Source organism: Mesocricetus auratus, unplaced genomic scaffold (assembly GCF_017639785.1).
Source record: "Mesocricetus auratus isolate SY011 unplaced genomic scaffold, BCM_Maur_2.0 Super-Scaffold_100025, whole genome shotgun sequence".
NCBI lineage: Eukaryota > Metazoa > Chordata > Mammalia > Rodentia > Cricetidae > Mesocricetus > Mesocricetus auratus.
Window position 1 is genome coordinate 5473904 of NW_024429206.1, and position 23194 is coordinate 5497097.

A 23194-nucleotide genomic window follows, 5' to 3' on the forward strand; every position below is an offset into this window, starting at 1 on the left:
ACATTACTGTGTGCTGAGCACCTACTGGGTGCCAGGCACAGTAACAGGCTGTTGACAGAACACTTTTGAAAAGATTCTTGCCGGGCGTTCGTGGCGCACGCCTTTAATCCCAGCACTCGGGAGGCAGAGGCAGGTGGATCTCTGCGAGTTCGAGGCCAGCCTGGTCTACAAAGCGAGTTCCAGGACAGCTTCCAAGACAATACAGAAATACAGAGAAACCCTGTCTCGAAAAACCAAGAAAAAAAAAAAGAAAGAAAGAAAGAAAGAAAAGATTGTTATCACAGAGCTGAGGGCCTGATGAAATGGACCTAGGAAAGGAACAGAAGGTAACTGGGTTATTTATTCTTCACAGTCTGACTAGAACTTCAACTCCTTGAATTGTCTTGGATGTAACCCAGGTGCCCAGGACAGTGTGCCTGGCACACAGAGCATCCTTAGTAAACATCTGTCATGGCTGAGTGTGGTGGCACAAGGGAGGGTGAAACAGAAGGACCATGAGTTCAAAGCCAGCCTGGATTACTAACAAGCTCAAGGGCAGATGGGTGTTAAAACAGTGTCTTAAAAGTTAAACTGGGCCGGGCAGTGGTGGCGCACGCCTTTAATCCCAGCACTTGGGAGGCAGAGGCAGGCGAATCTCTGTGAGTTCAAGGCCAGGCTAGACCGACAGCCTCCAAAACAATACAGAGAAATCCTGTCTCAAAAAACCAAAAAAAAAAAAGTTAAGCTGGACTGGGTGGTGGCGGCGCACGCCTTTAATCCCAGCACACAGGAGGCAGAGGCAGGCGGATCTCTGTGAGTTCGAGACCAACCTGGTCTATAAGAGCTAGTTCCAGGACAGCCTCCAAAGCCACAGAGAAACCCTGTCAAGAACCCCGCTCCCCCCAAAAAGTTAAGCTGGGCATGGTGGTTGTACAGCTTTGATCCCTGCACTTGGAGGCAGAGGCAGGTGAATCTCTGTGAGTTCCAGGTCAGCTAGGGCTACAGAGTGAGATGCCATAAAGGGAGGAAGGGAGAGAGGAAAAGAGGAGGAAGGGAGAGGGAAAAAATATCGCAAGTGAATGATCCTCAATTCAAGTTGTCCATAATCACTTGATTCCATCCAAGGCTATGGAAACTACTGTGGGTGGGCCTGGTGCCTGGATGCTTAAAGAGCTCCTCAGAAGACTTAGAGTGGAAACTTCTGGTCCCAGTGTGACGCAATGGAGAAAAGAGAAGAAATTCAACTACCATGATGGCAGCTCCCATGCTTCCCATTGTGTGGGGGCCATGACTGGATGGAAGATCATAGCGGCCTGAAGAAGACAGAGACATTCTTTTCTATTTTTTTATAACTTGTGTATGTGTCTATGTGTATGCATGTGTATGTGTGTGCATGCATGCGTGTAGTGTGTGGTGTGTGTATGTGCTCATGTGTGCATGTGTGTGTAGTGTGTGTGCTCATGTGTGCATGTGTGTGCAGTGTGTGTGTGCTCATGTGTGCATGTGTGTAGTGTGTGTTCAGTGATGTCAGTCCATGCTCATTCACCCTGGGTTGAGAGGACAGACAGCGTTGTTGCAGAAGCCAGTGATAGAAAAGCAGCTTGCTTTAAGGCAGCTGGGAGGCAGAGAGGAAGGGACTGGAGTCCAAATGCAACCTTCAAAAACATTACACAGAGACTGGAGAAAGTGGGAACTGGAAAAAAAACAAAGCAACTAAACAACAAAAACCATAAAAGCCAGGGGCTAGAGAGATGGCTCCATGGTTAAGAACACTTGTTGCTCTTCAACAGGACCTGGTTTGGTGCTGAGCACCCACAACAGGTGACTCACAACTGCCTATTATTCCAGCTCCATGGGATCTGATGCCCTCTTCTGGCCTCCTTAAGTACTGTGTGTGTGTGTGTGTGTGTGTGTGTGTGTGTGTGTGTAAGCAAATGCAACATAAAAGAATGCCACACATCTTTGCATCATTAAACAAATGTTCCATAGCATAAACAGATATAACACATCTTAAGATAATATTCCACAACAACACTCTTTTTTTTTTTTGGTTTTTTTGAGACAGGGTTTCTCTGTGGCTTTGGAGGCTGTCCTGGAACTCACTTTGTAGACCAGGCTGGCCTCGAACTCACAGAGATTCGCCTGCCTCAGCCTCCCGAGTGCTGGGATTAAAGGCGTGCGCCACCAACGCCCAGCCACAACAACACTCTTAGAAGCTAGTCCCTCCCACAAGGCCCAACGCCTAATGCTTCCCCTGACTTCCAAAGTCTGGAGTCTCTGGGTCCCATGTTTTGAGCACACAGGCCTTTGGGGGACACTGCACATGAACTAGCAGAGAGACTTCTAAAACTCTAAACTATTACTCACCAACAGTTATTGACTGAGTGAGTTTTGTGCCTCACAACCTGCAGCCATCACTCATAACTATTTCTCTTTCCACACATGTATGTTTGTGGTATATGTATATGCTTGTGTTCACGTGTGTGTGCACAGGTATGGAGGCACAAGGTTGACATCCAGTGTCTCCCTTGGATGTTCTTGCCAAGGGACTTGATTCCAGAGACAGTCATTTTAGCTAGTCTGTCCGTCCACTTGCTCTTGGGATTCCCTGTGTCCACCTCCTGTATGCCAGGACTTCTGGGAGGCCTCCACTCCCACCTGGCACTTTCTGTGGGTTCCGTGGGGGATCACACTGTGGTCTTTATGGCTGTGCAACAAGTGCTTAACCCACCGAGCCTCTTGGCTACTCTTTACCTCGTGCATGTTAGCTGCAATTATTTGTCCTACCCATAATCACTTGTAAATCCTACCCCACTCCTGCTCTATGGGTAACATGACTCCTAGCCTCAGCTGAGTGATCAGGAAGCAGACACTATCCTAAAGGTATCCAATGCAAAGCTAGAAGTGTCACCCCACTGGTAGAGGCTTGTCTGGTGTGCATGAAGTGCTGGATTCCAACCCCAGCGTTGAATAAGACTGGGCATGGTGGTGCAAAGGTATCATCCCAGCACTCATGAAGATCAGAAATCCAAAGTCGTTCTTGCCTATACATTGAGCTTAAGGCCCTTCCTCAAGAAATTATATACATGACTCTGTGTGTGTGTGTGTGTGCATGTGCGCACGCGCGCATGCGTGCATATATATGATGCACTGTAGACACTGATCAGCAGCATCTTCTCATTGATAGAGTCAAATACTGTTGAATTACTATGTGACCCTATGATAATTAGCAACTGGACACAACCTATTGTCACCACCTGGGAACAGAATCACAATAGGAGCTGTCTACATTAATGTGCCCTATATGTCATCATCATCATCATCATCATCATTATTAATATTATTATTTTGGTTGTCCTGGCTCTCCTAGGACTCACTCTGTGTGTAGCCGATGCTGGCCTCAGACTCAGAGATCTGCCTGTCTTCCCAAGTGCTGGGATCAAAGCAGTGCACTACTACTGCCGGGCTATTACTCTGCTTTTGACTATTGATGTGATATGACTTACTACCTCAAGTTCCCACCATTTTGGCCTCCCCACAATAATAGACTGTAGCTGGGAACTGTGAGCTAAAAGAAACCCTTTGTTTCCTCAGTTGCCTTTTGTTAAGATAGTTTATCATTTCAAAAGAAGTGACATTACAACACAGACCCCCCCCTCCACTGGACTCCCATCTCTATCCTCAATGTAATCTAAAGCAAGAACTTGTACAGATCTGTGTGCATCAATGTGTAAAAGCAACACTATTCACTGAAGCTGAGAAAGGGGACCTGGGGTGTAGCTCAGTTGGGAAGAGCACTCCACTAGCATGCATGAAGCCCTGGGTTCCATTCCAACAGTGCACAAAAGTGGCCAGGGTGGCACTCACCTGCAATGCCGGTGGAGGCAGGAAGATCGGGATTTCAAGACCATCAAACGTGTGTTCGTCAACAATGAAGTCGGATAAAAACCATACTGCTGATGCACCTTGAAAACGTTATGCTAATTGAAAAAAGCCTGGCATAAAAGGTCAGATGATATTGAATTTACACAGCATGCAGACATAACAAATCCATAAGGACAAAATGTGAAATAGATGATGTGGAGAGAAAGGAATGTTTAATAGGCATGGTTCCTGACTGGGAGGATTTAAGTTGTTTAGAAAACAGCAGCATGTTCCTCACATCTCTGAACTAGCACGTTTATAAGCTGGGCTGGCGAGATGGTTAAGCTGGTAAGGGTGCTTGCTGCCAAACCTGATAACCTGGGTTTGAACCCACATGGTGAAAGGAGAAATCAAAGTCCCTCAAGTTGTCTTCAGACCTCCATGTGCGTATTATGACACATGCCTCCCCAGTAAATAAAATGTAATTTTTAATCAGCTAAGGGCTGTAAAATGGCAAAGTTACTATGGAAAACAATATAGAAGTGTCTGAAAAATTATCATATTAATCTCACTACTTGATTCAGAAACAGGAGGAATGAAAAGATCAGAAAGAGAAGGTTTATGTACCCATGTTATTGCCAAGAAGTAGGAACAACCTGAGTGTCCATTGAGAAATGGATAGGGAGAGGAGCTAGTACTTAATGAAATATCATTTTGCTGTAGTTCACTGTAGTTCACTTTATGCCAAGAGAACTAAGCCAATCACCAAGACTCTTCCCATGATAGTAACTGGAGACAGTCAACCTTGAAGGATCAGAAATGGAAGGTATTTACTAGGTAGGAAGAGGAAGAGTAGGGAGAATCACACAGTTCAGTTTGGAGAAGAGAAATGCTATAAAGAGCTGCCACACAGCAACATGCTCACGTAAGACAGGAACTAAATTTTTATTTCTTTTTTTAAAAAAGATTTATTTATTGATTATGTATACAGCGTTTAGTCTGCATGCACCCCTTTCTGCCTGAAGAGGGCACCAGATCTCATTATAGATGGTTGTGAGCCACCATGTGGTTGCTGGGAATTGAACTCAGGACCTCTGGAAGAGCAGCCAAAGCACTTAACCTTTGAGCCATCTTTCCAGCCCTAAAATTTTATTTCTTTATTATACATATAGCAGTGATCCATAGGCTGATAAATATCTAGTTTGTTTCCAAGCTTTGCTGTTTTGAAGACTGATTCTAGGACCGTGTGTATGGAGTTTTGTAGGGGGTATGAACCTAACAGATTTTTTAAAAACATCTCATTTTAACTGTTTCTGTGAGCGTACACGTGTGCACGTGTGTATATGTGTGTGCATGTGTTCGAGAACGTGTATCCCTGCTTGTATATGTGTATATTTGTGTATGTATGTATACGCGTGTGTACATGTGCGTTTAGGTGTGTATATGAGTGTGCGTGTATGTGAGTGTGCATGTGATATATACCTGTGTGTGTGTGTGTACACGTGAGTGCACCACAGCACATATAGGCAGGCCAGGACAACTCTGTTTCTCTTTTACCGTATGGTCGCGGTCCCGGGTACTGAACTCAGGTTGTGAGATTTGGTGGCAGGTGCCTTTATACCTGCAGACCTATCTGACCAGCCCACACCTTTTTTTTTTTTAATCAAAAATGGAACCCCCTGTTTTTTTTTTTAGTTCTCATTTTAATGGCAGCCTTTCCACACGAAGCATGACCCAAGCTCTGTCCTGAATGCGGAGCGTCTGCAATTCTGGATGAAGCTCAAGCAAATGCGAGGAGTGCTCACAGCTTCCGAAGCAGTGCACGGCCCCGGAAGTCTCCCTTAGCAACGAATCAGACCGCGGTTGCTAAGGGAAAAGGAACCGGGAAGCGCTGGTCCTTCCACTATTGAGGTCCGGCGGCAGCAACTTCCGGTTCGCCGTCCTACCTTTCCCCGCCGAGACGAGGTCGCTACCACTGGTTCCGCCGCCTCAGGAACCTCGCTCACTGGGATCCTCACTTCTCTGCTGCGGGCGGGGGGCGGCGGCGGCGGCGGCGGCGGCAGCAGCAGCAGCAGCAGCAGCAGCAGCAGAGAAGGAGGAGGCGGCCGTGATGCTGAGTTCCCGGGCGCAGGCAGCGAGGACGGCGGCCGACAAGGCCCTCCAGCGCTTCCTGCGTACCGGGGCGGCCGTCAGGTGAGCGGGCAGAGAATGGCCGGCCCGGGGCCTCCAGGCCTGCGCCATCCTGGCCGAGACAGGGCCGCGGCCCAGCGCCTCCTCGTCCCTGCAGTGCCCGAGGCCTGCGAGGCCCCGAAGCCCTTCGCGGTGACCCCAGACCCGGACCCCCAGGCCCACAGCCTTCCCAGGCCTGCACGTCCCCTCCAGTTTGTTATATGCCAGTTTCCCACCTCTGCCCTGCTGGCAATGCTCGCTTCTGCGTCTCAAACCGCGCCGGTCTCCAAGCAGTCCTGCCCAGTCTGTGACGACTTAAGGCTCTTCGTCCCTGCTAGGACTCCTGCTTGCACCCCAACCTGTCCAAGTCTAGCTTCCCAAGGGCTGGGGCCACACCCCCATTGCTCACCCTGACTGCTGGGACCTGTTGCTTGGGGTTGGCTTCCTGGGATACTGGGGCAGGTCTAACATAACAGCGCCTTATCCTGCTTGGAAGCCCTCAGGGTCCAATCTCTCCAGTGATGGGAACTACGCCTTGCAGAGGCCATGCCCGTCGGTCCAGCCTGGCCTCGAACTCACAGAGATCCGCCTGCCTCTGCCTCCCGAGTGCTGGGATTAAAGGCGTGCACCACCACTGCCCGGTGTGCCCGTGGTCTTACAGCTGACCTGAGAGCGGGGCTGGGGGCAGCTTAGGCTTCTCACTCGCAGGCTCTCGTCTTCTTATGATCTGCAGAGGAACAAGTCAAGCAACACTGTGTGCCTCAGTTTCCCTCGTTGAGTGTATGGCAGGCAGGTGTGCTATGACCTCCTCCTCCAGCAGACTGCTTTATTATTTTCTTTTTTAAAGCCAAGTTCTGTGCCATTCTCTGGGCTTATCCTGGAAGAACAAACATTGTTTTGAACTTCACGATTAGCTGTGATGTAGGAGAATGCTGGCTACTGCCCAACGATTTCTGTGTTGTCACTAGTGACCCCTCTCAGTGAGTGTTCATTGAGCTGAAATACATATTCATGCAGTCAGGGTGGGGATGTGGCTCAGTGATAGAACATGCATGTATCATGTATATGTGTGTATCATGTATGAGGCCCTAGGTTCAATCCCTGGTACTGAGGGGAAAATAAGCTTCATACAGTCCAAGCTTTAGGGTAAGAATGTCCACATGTACGTATGTGGGTACGTATTACACCGATGTGTGGTTGCCTTAAAATTGTGTTTTGAATACTACTGCGGTTTCCTTATCTATATTGTTCAAGTCAAGCCTCCTGAAATGAAGAAATCTTTAATTTCATGAATTTACAGAAGATCCCCATTGTACTGTTTAATATTCTCAAAGGGAAATCCATTTCTAAAGCCAGGTGCGGTGGCACAACTCTGTCATTCCAATTGCTCAGGAGGCTGAGGCAGGAGGATTCTTGAGTTCAAAGCTAACCTGGGCTACAGAGTGAGTTAAAGGCTAGTCTGAGTGACTGAGGGAGACTGTCTCTTAAAAAAATTAGTAAGTAAACAAATAAATAAGTAAATAAATTGGGAGAGCCTGGGAGATGGTCAGGTGTTCAGGAGCTTACTAAACAAGCAGCAAGTGTTAGGACCTGAGTTCAGATCATCAGAAGCCATGTGAGCACCCGGTAGCCTGGCATAACCCTGCACTTGGCAGGAAGAGGCGTGGGAGTCTGATCAGCTGTGTCAGTGAACTCTGAGCTCAAATGAGAGGCCCCACCTGAATGAATAAGGTAGCTAGAGAGTGACAAGGACTCCTAGTGTCAACCTCCACCCCCCAATTTTGGATCTTAGTGCTTAAGCATCCTGGTTTTCAAGACATGACCTCCTTCCCTCCTTCTCTCCCTCCCTCCCTCCTTTCTTTCTTTCCTTCTGTTTTTCAAGACATGGTTTCTCTGTGTAGCCCTGGCTGTCCTAGAACTTGCTCTGTTGACCTGGCTGGCTTTGAACTCACAGATTTGCCTGCCTCTGCCTCCTGAGTGCTAGCATCAAAGGCGTGCACCACCATGCTTGACTTCAAGATACATTCTTATTGGTGTATATTACCTTAGGTTTAAAACTTGCTGATTGGTGTGTTATTTTGACAAAATGTCACTTTTCCCTATGGGTGTCTGTGTACCCACCTGCTGCTGTGAGACAAAGTGACAATCAGTGTCTTTTCTTTTTTAGATACAAAGTCATGAAGAACTGGGGAGTGATAGGCGGAATTGCTGCTGCTCTTGCAGCAGGAATATATGTTATTTGGGGTCCCATTACAGAAAGGAAGAAGCGGAGAAAAGGTAGGGATGGGGCCCTGCATCGTGGTCTTTGAATTTGACTTGAGCCCCTTTTGTCCGAAAGCAGTAGAGGAAGCCAGGGCTTTGGGTGGCTGGTCCTGTCATCTCTAAAGAGGACTGTGGTCTGTGAAGTAGAACTTCACACAGCCCCACCCTGTGGTGGGAAGGCTCTGTTTTAGCACCTTCTTGCACTTGATGTTAAGACATGCCGGGTGCTAGCCTGGTGGCTCATGCCTATAACTCCAGCACTCAGGATGCTGGAGCAGGTGGATGCTATGCCATGAGTTTGAATCCAGCCTGTGCTATAAAGCAAGTACCAGGCTAGGCAGGGTTACATAGGCAAGACCTTGACAGGGGTGAGGGGGTGGGGAGAGTGGGGGTAGGGGGATGGGGAGGGTGGTGAGGCATGCTTTGTAATTGTGTTTCAAGTGGCTCAATTGTCTGAGGTTCTCATTAATGTGGAATTGTATTTACAGTTCTGCAGCTGACCGATTACATCACAGGAGAGGTTTTTCTGGGAGGAGAGAAGGGAGAAGGGGAGAAGAGGTAGCAAAGTCTGTTACAAAATCTGATCCTTGTTTAACAAGGGGACAGTTGTAGGGAAGTTCATTATGTATTTTCATGGGTATTTGAGAATTTTCTTATTAAAAAGTTTCTAAACAAGGCTTGGTAGCACACATGTATGGTCAGCACCCAGGAGGCTGAGGCAGGAGGCTCTGAGATGGAGGGTAGCCTGGGCACTGTGTACAGAGTTGATGAGGACGCCCTGCCAGCTGGTGCTGCTGTCTTTGCAGACAGACCGGCCAGAATCAGTGTCTCTCTTGGTCACTGTGGCAAGAACAAAAGCATTGTCCCTAGAGGCGGTTCAATTGCCAGCTGCTGTGGGGACAGTGTTCTCTAACTAAAGGAGAACATGAGGGTGAGGAGGAAGGCGAGGCTACTGCTTTTGTCCATTTAATATCTGTGCCAGGCCCCTGGAAGGGTTTCAGAGCGAGCACAGGGCAGTGGCCTGTTCTGTGGTTCACAGTTCACAGCATAGAACGCCCAGCGCCCTAGTCTTGCTCAGGTCGGAATCCCAATGGAGGGCTCCACTGCCGAGACACAGGGTCCCGGATGGGAGAGAGAAGGTGGGCCCAGCGAAATGCACTATCATCTTATGCACACTCTCCTTTAGGGCTGGTGCCGGGGCTCGTCAACTTAGGGAACACCTGCTTCATGAACTCGCTGCTGCAGGGCTTGTCTGCCTGTCCCGCCTTCGTCAAGTGGCTGGAAGAGTTCACCACCCAGTACTCTAGGGACCAGCAGGGGCCACACACACACCAGTGCCTGTCCTTGACACTGCTGAACCTCCTGAAAGGTACAGTGGGGACTTGAGGGGTGTGTGTCTCCAGCATGTAGATGACACAAGAAATGCTTAACAGCCACTTTGTAGAAAAAGACATGGGGGGTGGTGGGGAGGGGACACTCAGAACCTAAGAGGCTTAGATTAAATCAGATTAAAAATTAATTTAAAGTCAATTAGATTCAAAGTAAATCAAAGTTTTTTTTTTAAGTTGTATTTATTGTATGAGTGTACGCTTATGTGCCGTAGCACACATAGGCAGGTCAGGATAACTTTGTTTTCTACCGTATGGTCCTGGGGACTGAACTCAGGTTGTGCGATTTGGTGGCAGGTGCCTTTACTTATAGAGCCATCTCATTAACCCCACTTATAAATAAAAAATGGAACCATCTACTTAAGAAAATGGTCAGTTTAGCTGGGGGTGGTGGCACACACCTTTAATCCTAGCACTTGGGAGACAGAAGCAGGTGGATCTCTGAACTTGAGACCAGCCTGGTCTACAGAGTGCGTTCTAGGACAGCCAAGGCTACACAGAGAAACCCTGTTTCAGAAAACCAAAAGTAAATAAATAGATAAACAAATAAATAAGTAAATCCACTACCACACAAGCACTTCAACTATAAGAAGTTTTTTTAGAAGTGGGTGTTTTGACCCAAGAAATACGATCATCACAAAAGAAATACAAGTAAAGGCTCTTGGGTTTTGTTTCTTTTTGCCTGTCAGAAAAGATTTAAAAGAGCAAATTGCAAATTCCAGAGCCTGGCAGCTGTTAGCTGGGGTGTGCTCACACTGCGATGGGGGTGGAACTTGGTCTGACCTTTCTTTTTTGGTTTTTCGAGACAGGGTTTCTCTGTATTGTTTTGAAGGCTGTCCTGGCACTCACTCTGTAGACCAGGCTGGTCTCGAACTCACAGAGATCCACCTGCCTCTGCCTCCTGAGTGCTGGGATTAAAGGTGTTCGCCACCAAAACCCAGCTCCTGTGGTCTGACCTTTCTTGAGTGTGCTTTGGAACCGCCCTGTGAGCCCTTGCAACATGACCAGTTTCATGGCTAAAAGTCTTCCTTGTGGCTGCTGTTAGTGTCTGGGAAAAGATGTGAAGGACTTTTTAGATATGTGTCTGTGTGGGTGCCTATGAAGGCCAGGGGAGAGCGTCAGGTCCCCGGGAGCTGGAGTTACTGGCAGTTGTGACCCACCCCGCATGTGTGCTGGATCCTCTGGAAGTGCAGCCACGCTCTTAACTGCTGAGTCATTCCTCTAGCACCCTAGGAATTTGAAGTCACTTATCCAACTTCATTATTCTTAAATCTACATGTAAATAGGCTTTGCATTTATTTGTTTATGTATGTTTGTGTTTGGGTACATACACATGACATGGCACATGTGTGGAGGTCAGAGGACAACATGTGGGAATCTGTTCTCCTTCTGCCCCCCTTGTTTTCCTGCTTAAATTCAGGTCAGTAGACTTTGTGGCAAGCACCCTTACCTGCCAAGCCATTTTGCAGATCCCAAATTCAGTTTTGTGCAAAAGGTTTTGTTTTTTTGCTACTGAACTGTCCTTGATGGCACTGTTAAAATCTGGATATTGCATGGTACATGAACAAAGGTCTCCAGCATGTTCTAAACCTCCAGGGGTATAGGTATCTGACAGAAGGCCAAGGGGCCAGTGGCACACTGCCATGCAGAGCTGCTTTTACCAGTTTGTTCTCTTTTAATTTGGAATAGGTAGTAATGTTAAGTTAAAAAGAACAGGGTAGCAAATATGATGTGATTTCATTTCCCTGGCCTAAGAGCTTCACAGCTAATGGCCACTTTCTAGGAAAAAGGCTAAAACAGAGGCGGTCTTGGTACAGTACAGTTAGTGATAGTTTTAACAAACGTTAAAAAAATAAATAAATAAATCTACATGGTGGTAGCGCACGCCTTTAATTCCAGCACTTGGGAGGCAGAGGCAGGAGGATCTCTGTGAGTTTGAGGACCCATAGCTACTGAGAAACCTAGGCTGAAAAAAACAAAACAAAACAACAACAACAAAACAACTTTGCCACTGCCTAGCTACAGCAGCACTTGATACTCTCACAGTCAGAAGCACAGGGCTGGGAAGATCCCTTGGTAAGCTGCTCGAGCCTATGGACCCACGCTTGGATCCCCACCCCCCACACAACAGGCTGTAATCCCAGCAAGAGGCTGAGACAAGAGAGTCCTGCAGCTCACAGGCCAGCCAGTCTAGCCCATCCGTGAATTCCAGGTTTAGTGAGCGTGTTGGTCTCAAAACATATGGTAGAGAGTGGTACAGGAAGAGGTTTGCTGTCTAACTCTGGCCTCCATAGACACACACATACACACCTACAAATATGAGGTGCCATGACGTCCAACTCTGGCCTCCATAGCCAGCACACACCTACCAATATGAGGTGATGAGGTGCTACAATGTCCATCTCTGGCCCCTATAGACACACACACACCTCTACGTATATGTGTATGGGGTGCTGTGACATAGACACACATACACCTACATATATGCACATGATGTGCTATGATGTCCAACTCTGGCCTCTATAGACACCCACACCTACATACCTGCACATGAGGTGCTATTTTCTTTCTGGCATTGGCATTTCCCTGATGATGAGTTGCTGTAGCTCCTCGTCTGCCTGTGGCCATTGTCTTAGGAGAAATGACTGCTCAAGGTTCTACCTGTGTTTGTGTTGGGTTGTTTGGGGTTTTTGTTGTTAGTTTTTAGGAGTACTTTAAAAAAAATTGACTTTATTTTATGTGCATTGGTATGAAGGTGTCAGGTCCCCTGGAACTGGAGTTACAGACAGTTGTGAGCTGCCATGTAGGTGCTAAGAATTGAACCTGGGTCCTTTGGAAGAGCAGTTACTGCTCTTAACCACTGAGCCATCTCTCCAGCCCATAGAATTTTTTCTTTTAAATATTGATGTGTATATGTGTGGAGGGCCACATGCATGTGGGTGTCATGGAGACCAGAAGAGGGCATCAGGTCCCCTGGAGCTGGCCTTACAGGTGGGTGGGTGCTGGGAACTGAACCCGGGTCCCCTGGAGAGCAGCCAGTGCACTTAGTGCTTAGCGGCCTCTGCAGCCCTGGCACTTGGTGCATCCTACTTCTTCCCCCTTTGCATCCGTGTGGCCTGTAGCCTCTCTCGCATTGTAGCTCAGTGGTGTCTGTTAGAACCACTGTTCAGTCTTTCTCCCAGGCTGCAGCATGCATGCATCTCTGCACGCGGCCATTGTGTATAGATGCATGTTCCCTCAGGTAGACTGGAGGAGCTGCACTGCTGGGGGCAGGTTATGAAACTGCCAGGGACTTTGCCGATTGCCTCACAGTGCTCAGGGCAGTCACTGACATTTTCCCACGAGTGTGATTCCTTTCTCAGCTCTCTGTGCAGCCTTTGTCCTGGAGGGTGAGGGGCTGGACCAGCATGCTCTTACATCATACTGCTCAGGTAGCTGCCTCCTATGTCCTGCCCCTCGGGTGGGAGGTCAGCGTGTTCCCACCCTCTGAAGTCAGAGCTCTGATGAAAACCAAGTGGTAAGACGTCTGCCCTGGGTTATGTGCGGAGCACTGAACCAAAACCCAAGACCACAGACCCTTCCTTCATCTCCCACTTGACCAACACTGGCCCTGTGCGCTGTGCCTGGAAGCCCCTGGTCAGAATGAGAGTTAGTTGGCACTCTGTGGCCTGGGACCAGTCTATCTTTTGTTTTGTTGTTGTTTTGTTGTGACAGGGTGTCACTATGTAGCCTGGTTGTCCTGGAGTTCATTGTGTAGTCCAGGCTGGCCTCAGACTCAAAGAGATCTGCCTGCCTCTGCTTCCTGAGTGCTGTGATTAAAGTCGCGTGCCATCACACCCAACTTTGATTTATTTTTATTTACTTTTATTTATGTGCCTGTGTGCATCTGTGTGGGTATTCTTGGAGGCTAGGAGAGGGCGCCAGATCCCTCAACTGGAGTTACAGTTGGAGAGCGTCCTTATTTTGGTGCTGGGCTCTGAACTCCAGGCAACAAGTGCCTTTAACCACTGCAGCTCCCTCGAGCCCTGGGGCTGCCTGTATTCTAGTGAAGCCTCCTCAGTGTCCAGGCTGTGTGTATAGTTTGTCTGTGGTTGCACCTGTGCTTCATCCACTGAGTTGAGTAGTTGGACAGCATACTCTCCTAGGGAAAAGGAGCTGACCCTAGGTATAGATAGAGCCATGAATCCCTAGCAGACCTAACTCTATCTTTTTATAATTTACATTATTCATTTTACTATTATTTAGAATGGGACCTTGTTCAGTTCCCAGCATTGGTCCCAAATTCCTGGGGTCAAGAAATCTTCCCACTTCAGGATCCTCAATAGCTGGGGCTATGGCCCATGCACTACCCCAGACAGACTTTTTGTTTGGTTGGTTTTATTGTACTGCTGATTATAAAGTGATGCATTCAGCTGCTTTGTGCATCATGGGATGCTTGGTACCTGGTGGTCAGAAACACATAAATAAATACGAGCAAAGTCAGAGAAGCCACAGCAGAGCCCTGATTAGAGTGTTCAGCTGGCTGTGGGGTTAGCTTAGTAGTGAGGGTCCTTCAACCTTGAGAATGATGTGTTCAGACCATACTCAGCTGACTTACCTCATCAGTGATGGTCATTTATAGCTTCCTGAAATCTTAAGATTCATTCAGCAGACATGCTATGCTTCCTTGCTGACGCAGCATGTGTAAGGCTCCAAAGAGCATGCATGAGGGAGGAGGGAGCTGTGGTGTCAACCTGGCAGTGCTGTCACCTTTGCGTGCTGTAGTGTGCTGCATTTCTGGCTGGTTCTTCTGCTCTGACTCCGTTGTTGCCTTCCTTCTTTATACCCAGCTTTGTCCTGCCAAGAAGTCACCGAGGATGAGGTCTTGGATGCAAGCTGCCTGCTGGATGTCTTGAGGATGTACAGATGGCAGATCTCTTCCTTTGAAGAACAGGTAAGCACTACAGACCACAGGCTGAGCTTGGAGAGGCCTTTTCCCTAGGACTCTGTGTGTGTGTGTGTGTGTGTGTGTGTGTGTGTGTGTGTGTGTGTGTGTGTGTGTGTGGGCGTGGGCGTGTGCATGTGCATGTGCGTGCGCGCACACACGCACGCACGCGCACGCACATACCACTTGGGATCAAGCCTAGGGCCTTGAATGTGCTAGGCAAGTGCTCTCCCACTGAATTATATACCCTGCGTTTCTGTGGCATTTTGGGCAGTCTTAGTGTTGTGCGAGCAGAGCTCCAGTTTCTCACTGCTATCCTGATTAGAGAGGACACAAAATCCATGTCACTTCTTTATGGACACCTAGCAATGGTCACAAGGGAGAGCTTCTGGCTTTCTCTGACTCTGCACTCCAGGTTGTGAGAGACCCTCCAGCTAATACTCTTCTTGTTCTAAAAGATCCATTTTCAGAGGTGACTTAAAGTGTCCCCTGGCCTCCAGTGGGTGTTCTCACAGTCGCAGGGCTTCATTCAAGATGTTCTCCTTCCCTTTTGCAATTTCACTGTGGTCTTTAGAATTTGACATGCCTCCCTCTTGACCAGTGTTACCCAGAGTGACTCCAAGGCTGAGGGCAGCAGGACTGGGAGTGACATACTCCAGCTTCCCCAGCTGCATCTCCGAGTGTCCTGGTCCCATTTATATATGGGGTGGGGGAAGCCCCCTCAAAGACACTTCACACTGGGGCTGGATGGGGGGTGGAAACATGGGGAAGGGTGAGTGTTCCCGCCCCTTGGTCTTACAGGTTATCTCTTATTTCTCCCCATCTGATGCCATGTGCCGGGTTTCAAACACAAAATGGGTGATGAGTGTCTTTGCGAAGGGTTTCTCATGCTGGCTGCACTTGTGTGCTAGAATGTGTTTCCATCTGCATTTGCAAGTGACCCCAGCTGCTGGACTCACTCAGCTGTCCTTCCCTGGTCACAGCGGAGTCTCCAAGGACATCGTTAACTTTTTGTGTGTCCCACCCCTCTGTTAAGGACCTGTGTAAGCCATTCCCCAAGGTCAGTGCACAGCAGCTGATGGGCCAGTAGGGATGCAGCCCCAGGGAAGAGGGGGCAGGTCTAGGAATCAGTCTACTGCTCTTGCCCACATCTGCCATCTAGTTGGTCCAGAGCCAGCTCTCACTGATGGGCAGCCCGTTTTGTGTCTACACCAGGAGCTCTAGGAGACACACTGGGCTCAGTCCTTCATGTGCGTTACCTAACTGCATCCTTATGCCAGTCCGTGAGGAGTCGGGGTGCAGATGGGAACACAGCTCAGAGAAGCAAAGCGACTTGCCCAGTCACCTGCTGTGTCAGGTGGCAGAGCCAGGATTGAATGGTCTGGTGTTGAAGTGCACTCTCGTCCTTCACTCTTCCACAGCGCTGCCCCTTTCCTCACAGCCTGAGGAGCTTGCAGACGGGCTGCCTCAGAGGCTGCCTGAGCCTACAGAAAGAGCCAGCTAGTGGCTGGTTCTCCGTCCTGACAGGGCTGAGCTGTGCTTGTGCTGTTGGCGAATGGTGGCTTTCCACACCTGCCTCTGCATGAGCTCTTGCAGCCCAGGGGGTGACAGTGGGAGCAATGGGGCCCTGAGTTCAAGGTCAGCCCCTGCTGTGAGATGCTGTCTCCATGTACAAAGTACAAAAGGGCTGGGATTTAGCCAGGCAGATGCTGACTCACATGCCCGAGGGTCCCATCCCAGTGCTGCAGATTACATTACATTCAAATCTGGTTTGCTGTGACTTCGGCTTGGAGGGTATTCCAGTATGGGTTGCTGTTGCTGTGTAGAAACACCATAGCCAAAGCAAGTTGGAGAGGAAAGGGTTCATTTGGCTCACACTTCCACATCATAGTTCATCACTGATGGAAGTCAGGACAGGAAGTCAAGCAGGGTAGGAACCTGGAGGCAGGAGCTGATGCAGACGCCATGGAGGGTGCTGTTCACTTGCCCCCCCCCCCAGTGACTTGCTCAACCTACTCTCTTATAAGACTCAAGACCACCAGCCCAGGGATGCCCCACACACAAAAGGCTGGGCCTCCCCTATTAAATCACTAATTGCAGGCTTGCCCATAGCCCAGTCTCGTGAGGCATTTTCTCAGTTGAGATTCCCTCTTCTCTGATGACTCCAGCTTGAGTCTCAGTAAGTAGCCAGCCAGCACAGCAGCGAGGCGTTGCCCCAGTGTGATTGGCAGGTAAGGAAAGGTGGGAGGCTGCTGCAGGGACCCAGTGCAGAAAGCACAGCTGAGTGTGGCCTAGGCAGGCCTGAAGAGGTTTGCAGTTTGGGGTGTGTTTAGGAGCTGGAGCCTCAAGCGTTATGCTGGTTTGGCCCCATGGGTAGTGGGGAGGAGAATGCAGGTGACTGGATTGTTGTCACAGTGTCCCTCAGAGCAGGGGTGGGGTGGTGGTCTGAAGAACGAGAAGGGGAGGGGCAGCAGTGTGGAGTCGGGGCAAGCCTGAGGCTGGAATAAGCTTGGTGTGCTGTGGGAACACAGAAGATGCCAGGACTGGAGCCTGTCACTGAGCACAAAAGTTCTGGGGAGCACATGGGGCCCTCATTCTGCTGCAGAGGGAATTGTGTGCAGGTCAGGGGGCCTTTCTCTGACAGAGCTGCCCATCAGAGGCTGGGTGAGCACAGAGCACAGGATTCAGTGCCTGTCGGATATGCATGTGACCCTGGCTTCCATCGCCAGCACTGCAAAGCCAATAATAATAAAAATAAAAATAATAAAACCCGAAAGATCTGATTACTATGACCTGAAGCTGAGCAGCTCAAGTGTGAGATCTGCTCTTACCAGTTTGAAACAGTCACCCTGGCTCCCGTGTGCAGTGAGACTTGGGTGGGCTCCACACGCCTGGGACAGAGTGGAGAAGGCTGCAGCTTGGGGGGGGTGTCTTTCACATTGCTCCTTAGAGGCATTTCCTGCCTTAGGACCCAGTAGTGTCACCTCTAGGCATGTCCTGGAATTGCAAGAAAAGACTCACACCAGTATTTGTACATTTACACACTTAGCAGGATCCCTCCCAGAAGCCAACAGGCAGAGCACTGCAAGTGCTCTCCAGTGGGCAGAGAGATAAAGACAAAGCCTTCCCTTGGTCACTGAGCCCAGGGCTTTGCCTGCCCCATCACTAAGCTGCGTCATCAGTCCAAACGACAATGTTATTTTTTTTGTTTTTTGTTTTTTTGGTTTTTACGAGACAGGGTTTCTCTGTATTGTTTCAGAGGCTATCAGTCCAGCCCGGCCTCGAACTCACAGAGATCCGCCTGCCTCTGCCTCCCGAGTGCTGGGATTAAAGGCGTGCGCCACCGCCGCCCGGCCGACAATGTTATTTTTATTTTCTGTGTGTGGGTGTTTTGTCTAATGTGTGCCCATGTATGTGCCTTGTGTCCAAGGGGACCAGAAGGCGACCTCAGATCCTCTGAAACTGGGTTATAAATGGTTGTAAGCCACCATGTGTGTACTGGGAACTAAATCCAGGTCCTCTGCAAGAGTAACCAGTGCTCTTACCCATTGAGTCATCTTTCCACCCCCCCCAAACAAAATTTTATACAGTGCAATACAACCAGCCCTTAAAAGGAAGGGGATTCTGCTACATGGTACAGTATGGGTAGCCCTGAGGACAGTGACTCAGTGACATGCATGCTCTGCTGTGGACGTGTGACTCTGGTTCCATTCTTATGTGGTGGCTGTCAGATTACTAGGGACAGAAGTTGGTGGTGTCAGAATTGGGTAGGGGTTAGCCTCTAGTGGGTTTGTCATCCTAGTTGGAGATGGACAGTGATCTGAATGTTCTCCGTGCTGCTGTTGTACATCTGGCAAGGTTGGGGTGTTGAATTTTGTGCTGTGTACATCTTGCCTTGTTTTTTAAAGTGTGCCCCCTGGAGTTGGGTGCAGGTCTCCTTCAGTGAGTGGGACCCTGAGCAGACAAAGCAGCTGTCCTGGTAAGGGTTGGGTCTGCTGCACATGGGCTTGGTAATGACCCTGGCCTGGCCTCAGGAGCCTCTCCCAAGGATGCTTTGTCCGTTGACAGGATGCTCACGAGTTATTCCATGTCATCACCTCATCACTGGAAGACGAGCGAGACCGCCAGCCTCGAGTCACTCATCTGTTTGATGTTCATTCCCTGGAGGTAATGTCTTCAGTGTCAGTCTGTGCATGTTCCGTACGTACGTACGTACAGAACACAGCCTTTGTCAGACCCAGTAACCAGGAGGTGTGAGGCTGGCAAACCTTAAACTGCACACTTGGTGTGTGTGCTGGGGTGGCCCGCTCTTCAAGAGGGCTCGTGCTGCAGCATGGGTTGTATTGGAGGAGAGAATGGCTTGTTTTTCCGCTAGTAGAGGGGGTGAGGGCCACGGTTCCCTGAGTCAGTGCTCATCCGCCTGTAACAGAGTAAAGAGTTGACTGTCGAAGGGGAGTATCCCAGAGAGAAGAGCCATGTTTTTCCAGCCGCTATAAAAGAATTCATGCAGAAGCCAACCGGAGGGGCGGTCAGTGCTGCCTTCAGAAAGTGGCTGTGGACAGCATTGGCTTTGATGGTGCAGGTGGCTCAGAGACTCGTGCAGTTCCTGGGTGGTGAGGGCGGCTTATAGGGGTTGCAGTTGGGTTTCAGTCTCTCTCTTTTCTCCCTACAGCAGCAGTCAGAAACGACGCCCAGACAAGTCACCTGCCACACGAGAGGTAGTCCTTTTTCATTGATTAGATGTGTATTTCTAGAGAAGAGACTGAGAACAAACTGTGCCTTTTGCACAGGACACACTGGCTGTGTCTTTCCTGCCAGCCGGGCCTGGGCTGGGCCTCCACACATCTGCTGAGGGGCTGGAGTGTTCTGGAGACAGCTTTGAGTGAAATGCTCAGCTGACTCAGCCCCTCTCACAACTTCCTCTACTGTAAGCTCCCTCCACCCCCCTGAATTTTAGGTCTTGGGAAAAAGTCAGTAAACAGAACCTGTCCTTCAGCATTTCCCCTTTGGCCAGCTTTCACTGCACAGTATCATAGCTCTCTTGAGAAATTTTGTTTTCTCGTAGTAGAAACCAGAACAGCTTCTAGATCAGTCGTCAGGCTGGTGGTCAGTCTGAAGCAGTGTCAGCGTTTTTTTTTTTTTTTTTTTTTTTTGTTTTGTTTTGTTTTTTGGTTTCTTGAGACAGGGTTTCTCTGTATTGTTTTGGAGCCTGTCCTGGAACTCTTTAGACCAGGCTGGTCTCGAACTCACAGAGACCCACCTGCCTCTGCCTCCCTAGTGCTGGGATTAAAGGCATGGCCACCACCGCCGGCTGAGAATTTCTTTTTCTTTTCTTTCTTCCTTCCTTCCTTTCTTTCTTTCTTTTTTTCCTTCCTTCCTCCTTCCTTTTTTCTTTCTTTCTTTCAAAGATTTATTTATTAAATATACACCGTTCTTCGTGCAAGTATGCCTGCCTGCCAGAAGAGGCTGCCAGATCTTATTACAGATGGTTGTGAACCACCATGTGGGTGCTGGAAATTCAACTCAGGACCTCTGGAAGAGTTGCCAGTGCTCTTAACCACCGAGCCATCTCTCCAGCCCTAGAGAGAATTTCTCACTAGTGTTTTGTTCACTAACTTCCATCCTAACCAAGGAGCAGCCAGATTCTCTAGAAGTTGTTTATTCAGGTTGTTTCTGACTTCCCTTTCTTTACAGACTGCCTTTGCCTCCACCTGCCTCTCTTAAGATAGCATCCTCCTGCCCTCTCTGAGGTAGCATCCTTCTCTCCTCCTGCCCTCTCTGACATATGCATCTGTAGCTCTCACGTAGCATCCTTCTTGGTGTCTGCTCCGTGGTACCCAGCCTCACACATGGGCCTTAAGACTCTTCTGTGAGCATGAAACTGAAGTCAGCAAGGAAAAGTCGCTGTGCTTCACAGAACCCCTTCCTATGGGAGGAATGTGTGCTGTGTGCTAAGGAGGGTGGAGTCTGATTGGGTGACTGATATGTCACATGCTTTGCTTCCAGGGTCTCCTCACCCCACGTCCAATCACTGGAAGTCTCAACACCCTTTCCATGGAAGACTTACTAGTAATATGGTGTGCAAGCACTGTGAGCACCAGGTAAGTGACTGCCCCTCCATGACATCCCCAGGGAGACTATGTTTAAGTCAGGATGCAGGATAGGGCCCAGAGAGTGCAGACTAGCCTCGGGGCAGCCTTGGCAATTGCCCACACTCTGTACACTTGGGTCAGTGTCACTTGACCCTGGGACGGCATCTGTCCTGAGAGTCGCAGGTGTGGCATGCTGTCCATTGCAGGATTTCAGATCCTAAGCTTGAGTCTGTCTGCTTGTGATGCACACAGCAGATTTGAGGAGTAGATTCTGTCTTCCAACGTCTCAGTCCCGAACAGCGCTGCTTTTCTCTAGCGCTGTGCAAAGTAGGCAGACAGACCTCACCTAGGAGCCCATTTCTGTCCATCATATGCCGCCCAAATGGTCCTGCTTAAAGTCTTTCCAGGGGCTGAAGGTCTAAGCCACCCCGTCACCTCACACGGGGGCGCCTCACTGCAGCATGGCATCTGTGCAGACTCCCGAATCCCTGGGTACTGCTAATGCAGTCTTGCTCTGTGGCCATCTACAGTTGCCTGCTGACCCCCTAGGCCTCAACCACACCCGTTTGTGGCGCTCTCAGTGGCTCTGATGCAGACATGTGTATTCCCCAAGTTGCTGGGTGGGGTGCCATTTCCATGTTGCTGTTTACTCTTGCTGTGCTTTGTGTCACGGTGTTACTTTAGTGTCTGAATAGTAAACCACTCCATTTGTTGAATCTGAGCTCTCTTTGGATTTTCTGCAATATTTGTTTCAGAGTCCTGTTCGATTTGATACCTTTGACAGCCTTTCCCTCAGTATTCCAGCTGCCACTTGGGTATGTACACATCTGTGGCTTATTTGGACTACCCCGAAAGGGCTTTGAGGCATTTACTGTGGCCCAGGTACTAAGTATCATTCAGACATGTGACTGGCCAAGTCACTTAGCTCTGATGTGAGAGCCCGACTGTGGGAGAGGGAAGGTGACCCTTGATCTCACTGAAGACGTCAGCGTTTTGAAGGTTTGTGCTTTGTGCAGACATCTCAGACTGTAAGATTATAGCTCTGTGTGCAGGTGCACAGTCCCCAAAGCTCCGCCCCTCTCCTGAGCCTGTGCAGGTACACATTCCCTGCTAATGTCCCTGTCCTCCCAGGCCTGTGCAGGTGCACACACGGTCCCTGCTACCCCCCCAGGCCTGTGCAGGTGCACACACGGTCCTCACTCTCCCCAGGCCTGTGCAGGTGCACACACGGTCCCTGCTACCCCCAGGCCTGTGCAGGTGCACACACAGTCCTCACTCTCCCCAGGCCTGTGCAGGTGCACAGTCCCCATAGCTCTGCCCCTCCTGAGCCTGTCAGCAGTAGAAGTGTTGTGTTTGTGGAGCTCTGTGCCTGTGTACTCCTGCCATCTGCCAATGCTTCAGTGTGGCTCTCCTAGAGCGTTCTAACTGCCCACTCCTGCTCTAGGGGCACCCGCTGACGCTGGACCACTGCCTTCATCATTTCATCTCATCCGAGTCAGTGCGAGACGTTGTGTGTGACAACTGTACCAAGGTATGCCTTACAGCGTCACCTCCCAGCTGACACCAGGTGCTTTTGTAGTACTCTCATGCCGTGCCCCTGAGCTTCCAGCTACATGTGCCCTGGGCATCTTTTAGCCTCTGTCATTTCCCTTGCCTTGGTTTGCAGAGTGGCTGCCTATAATTTTGTTTCCCAGATGAGTTTTGTTTCTTGCACAGTGTTTACAGAAGAAATTTTAAGCTTTGTGCATAGAGCTGAGCCCACCCACTCCATTTTGTAGCTCCTCCATCCCACTGTCTTGTGTGCACCTTTTCCTTGTGCCAGCCCTCCTGAATCCAGAGCGCACACACACACACACACACACATGCATACACACACGTGCATACACATACACACACGCACGCATACATACTCACACACCACACACGGCCCACTCCACCATGGATAATGATTCCTGGAAGCTGCATTCCTGGAACTTCCTGCTCAACCTGTAGGCAGCTTCTCTGAAGTCTCTTCTTTCCCAGCAATTGCTCTGTTAATGTAATCTCTTGGAGTGAGTCTTGGAAGTTCCAGTGACCTTCCTGAGCCTTGCATGTCCCTGTGGATTTCCAGGGCCTCCTGAGCTTGCCTGCACACTGGAGAAAGAAAGCTTTAGTTTGAGAAAGTGGGACCTTGGGGAGTACTAGGCAGCCACTGGTAGGACAATATACTGCTCATGGGCGCCCTCTGGTGTCTATGTAGAGAACTGACTGCTGCTCCACCTCCAGGGTCTTGGGGCACTACTTTGGGACTACCACTGGTGCTGAAATCCACTTCCTGTCACAGTCCCACTATCAGCAGAAACTACTTGGTGATTCTGAGGCTTTCTCAGGCAGGGAAGTTCAAGGCATCCAGCATTGTAGATGGGGGCTTCTTTCCCACCTGGTCCTGCCTCCCTTCAGTCCCAAATAAACACTGAGGCTTATATTAATTAGAACCTGTTTGGCCAATGGCTCAGGCCTCTTACTGGCTAGCTCTT

At 49.4% G+C, this 23194-nt stretch overlaps 1 protein-coding gene across 3 annotated transcripts in view; it reads left to right on the forward strand.

Annotated features, from left to right (window-relative positions):
- Usp30 (ubiquitin specific peptidase 30) overlaps positions 1–23194 on the forward strand; it is a 52997-nt gene that overhangs the window by 22359 nt on the left and 7444 nt on the right. Inside the window, exons 1-9 of one of the 3 annotated variants that reach the window (XM_005078934.4) lie at positions 5814–6036; positions 8180–8289; positions 9461–9643; positions 14492–14595; positions 18655–18753; positions 19259–19304; positions 20593–20687; positions 21434–21493; positions 22123–22209. In XM_005078934.4, coding sequence (XP_005078991.2) covers positions 5954–6036; positions 8180–8289; positions 9461–9643; positions 14492–14595; positions 18655–18753; positions 19259–19304; positions 20593–20687; positions 21434–21493; positions 22123–22209 — 867 coding nt within the window. In that variant the 5' untranslated portion in view covers positions 5814–5953. Of the gene's footprint in view, positions 1–5813; positions 6037–8179; positions 8290–9460; positions 9644–14491; positions 14596–18654; positions 18754–19258; positions 19305–20592; positions 20688–21433; positions 21494–22122; positions 22210–23194 lie in introns of those variants that run through there. The other 2 variants (XM_021232328.2, XM_040731585.1) reach the window with 2 other exon arrangements.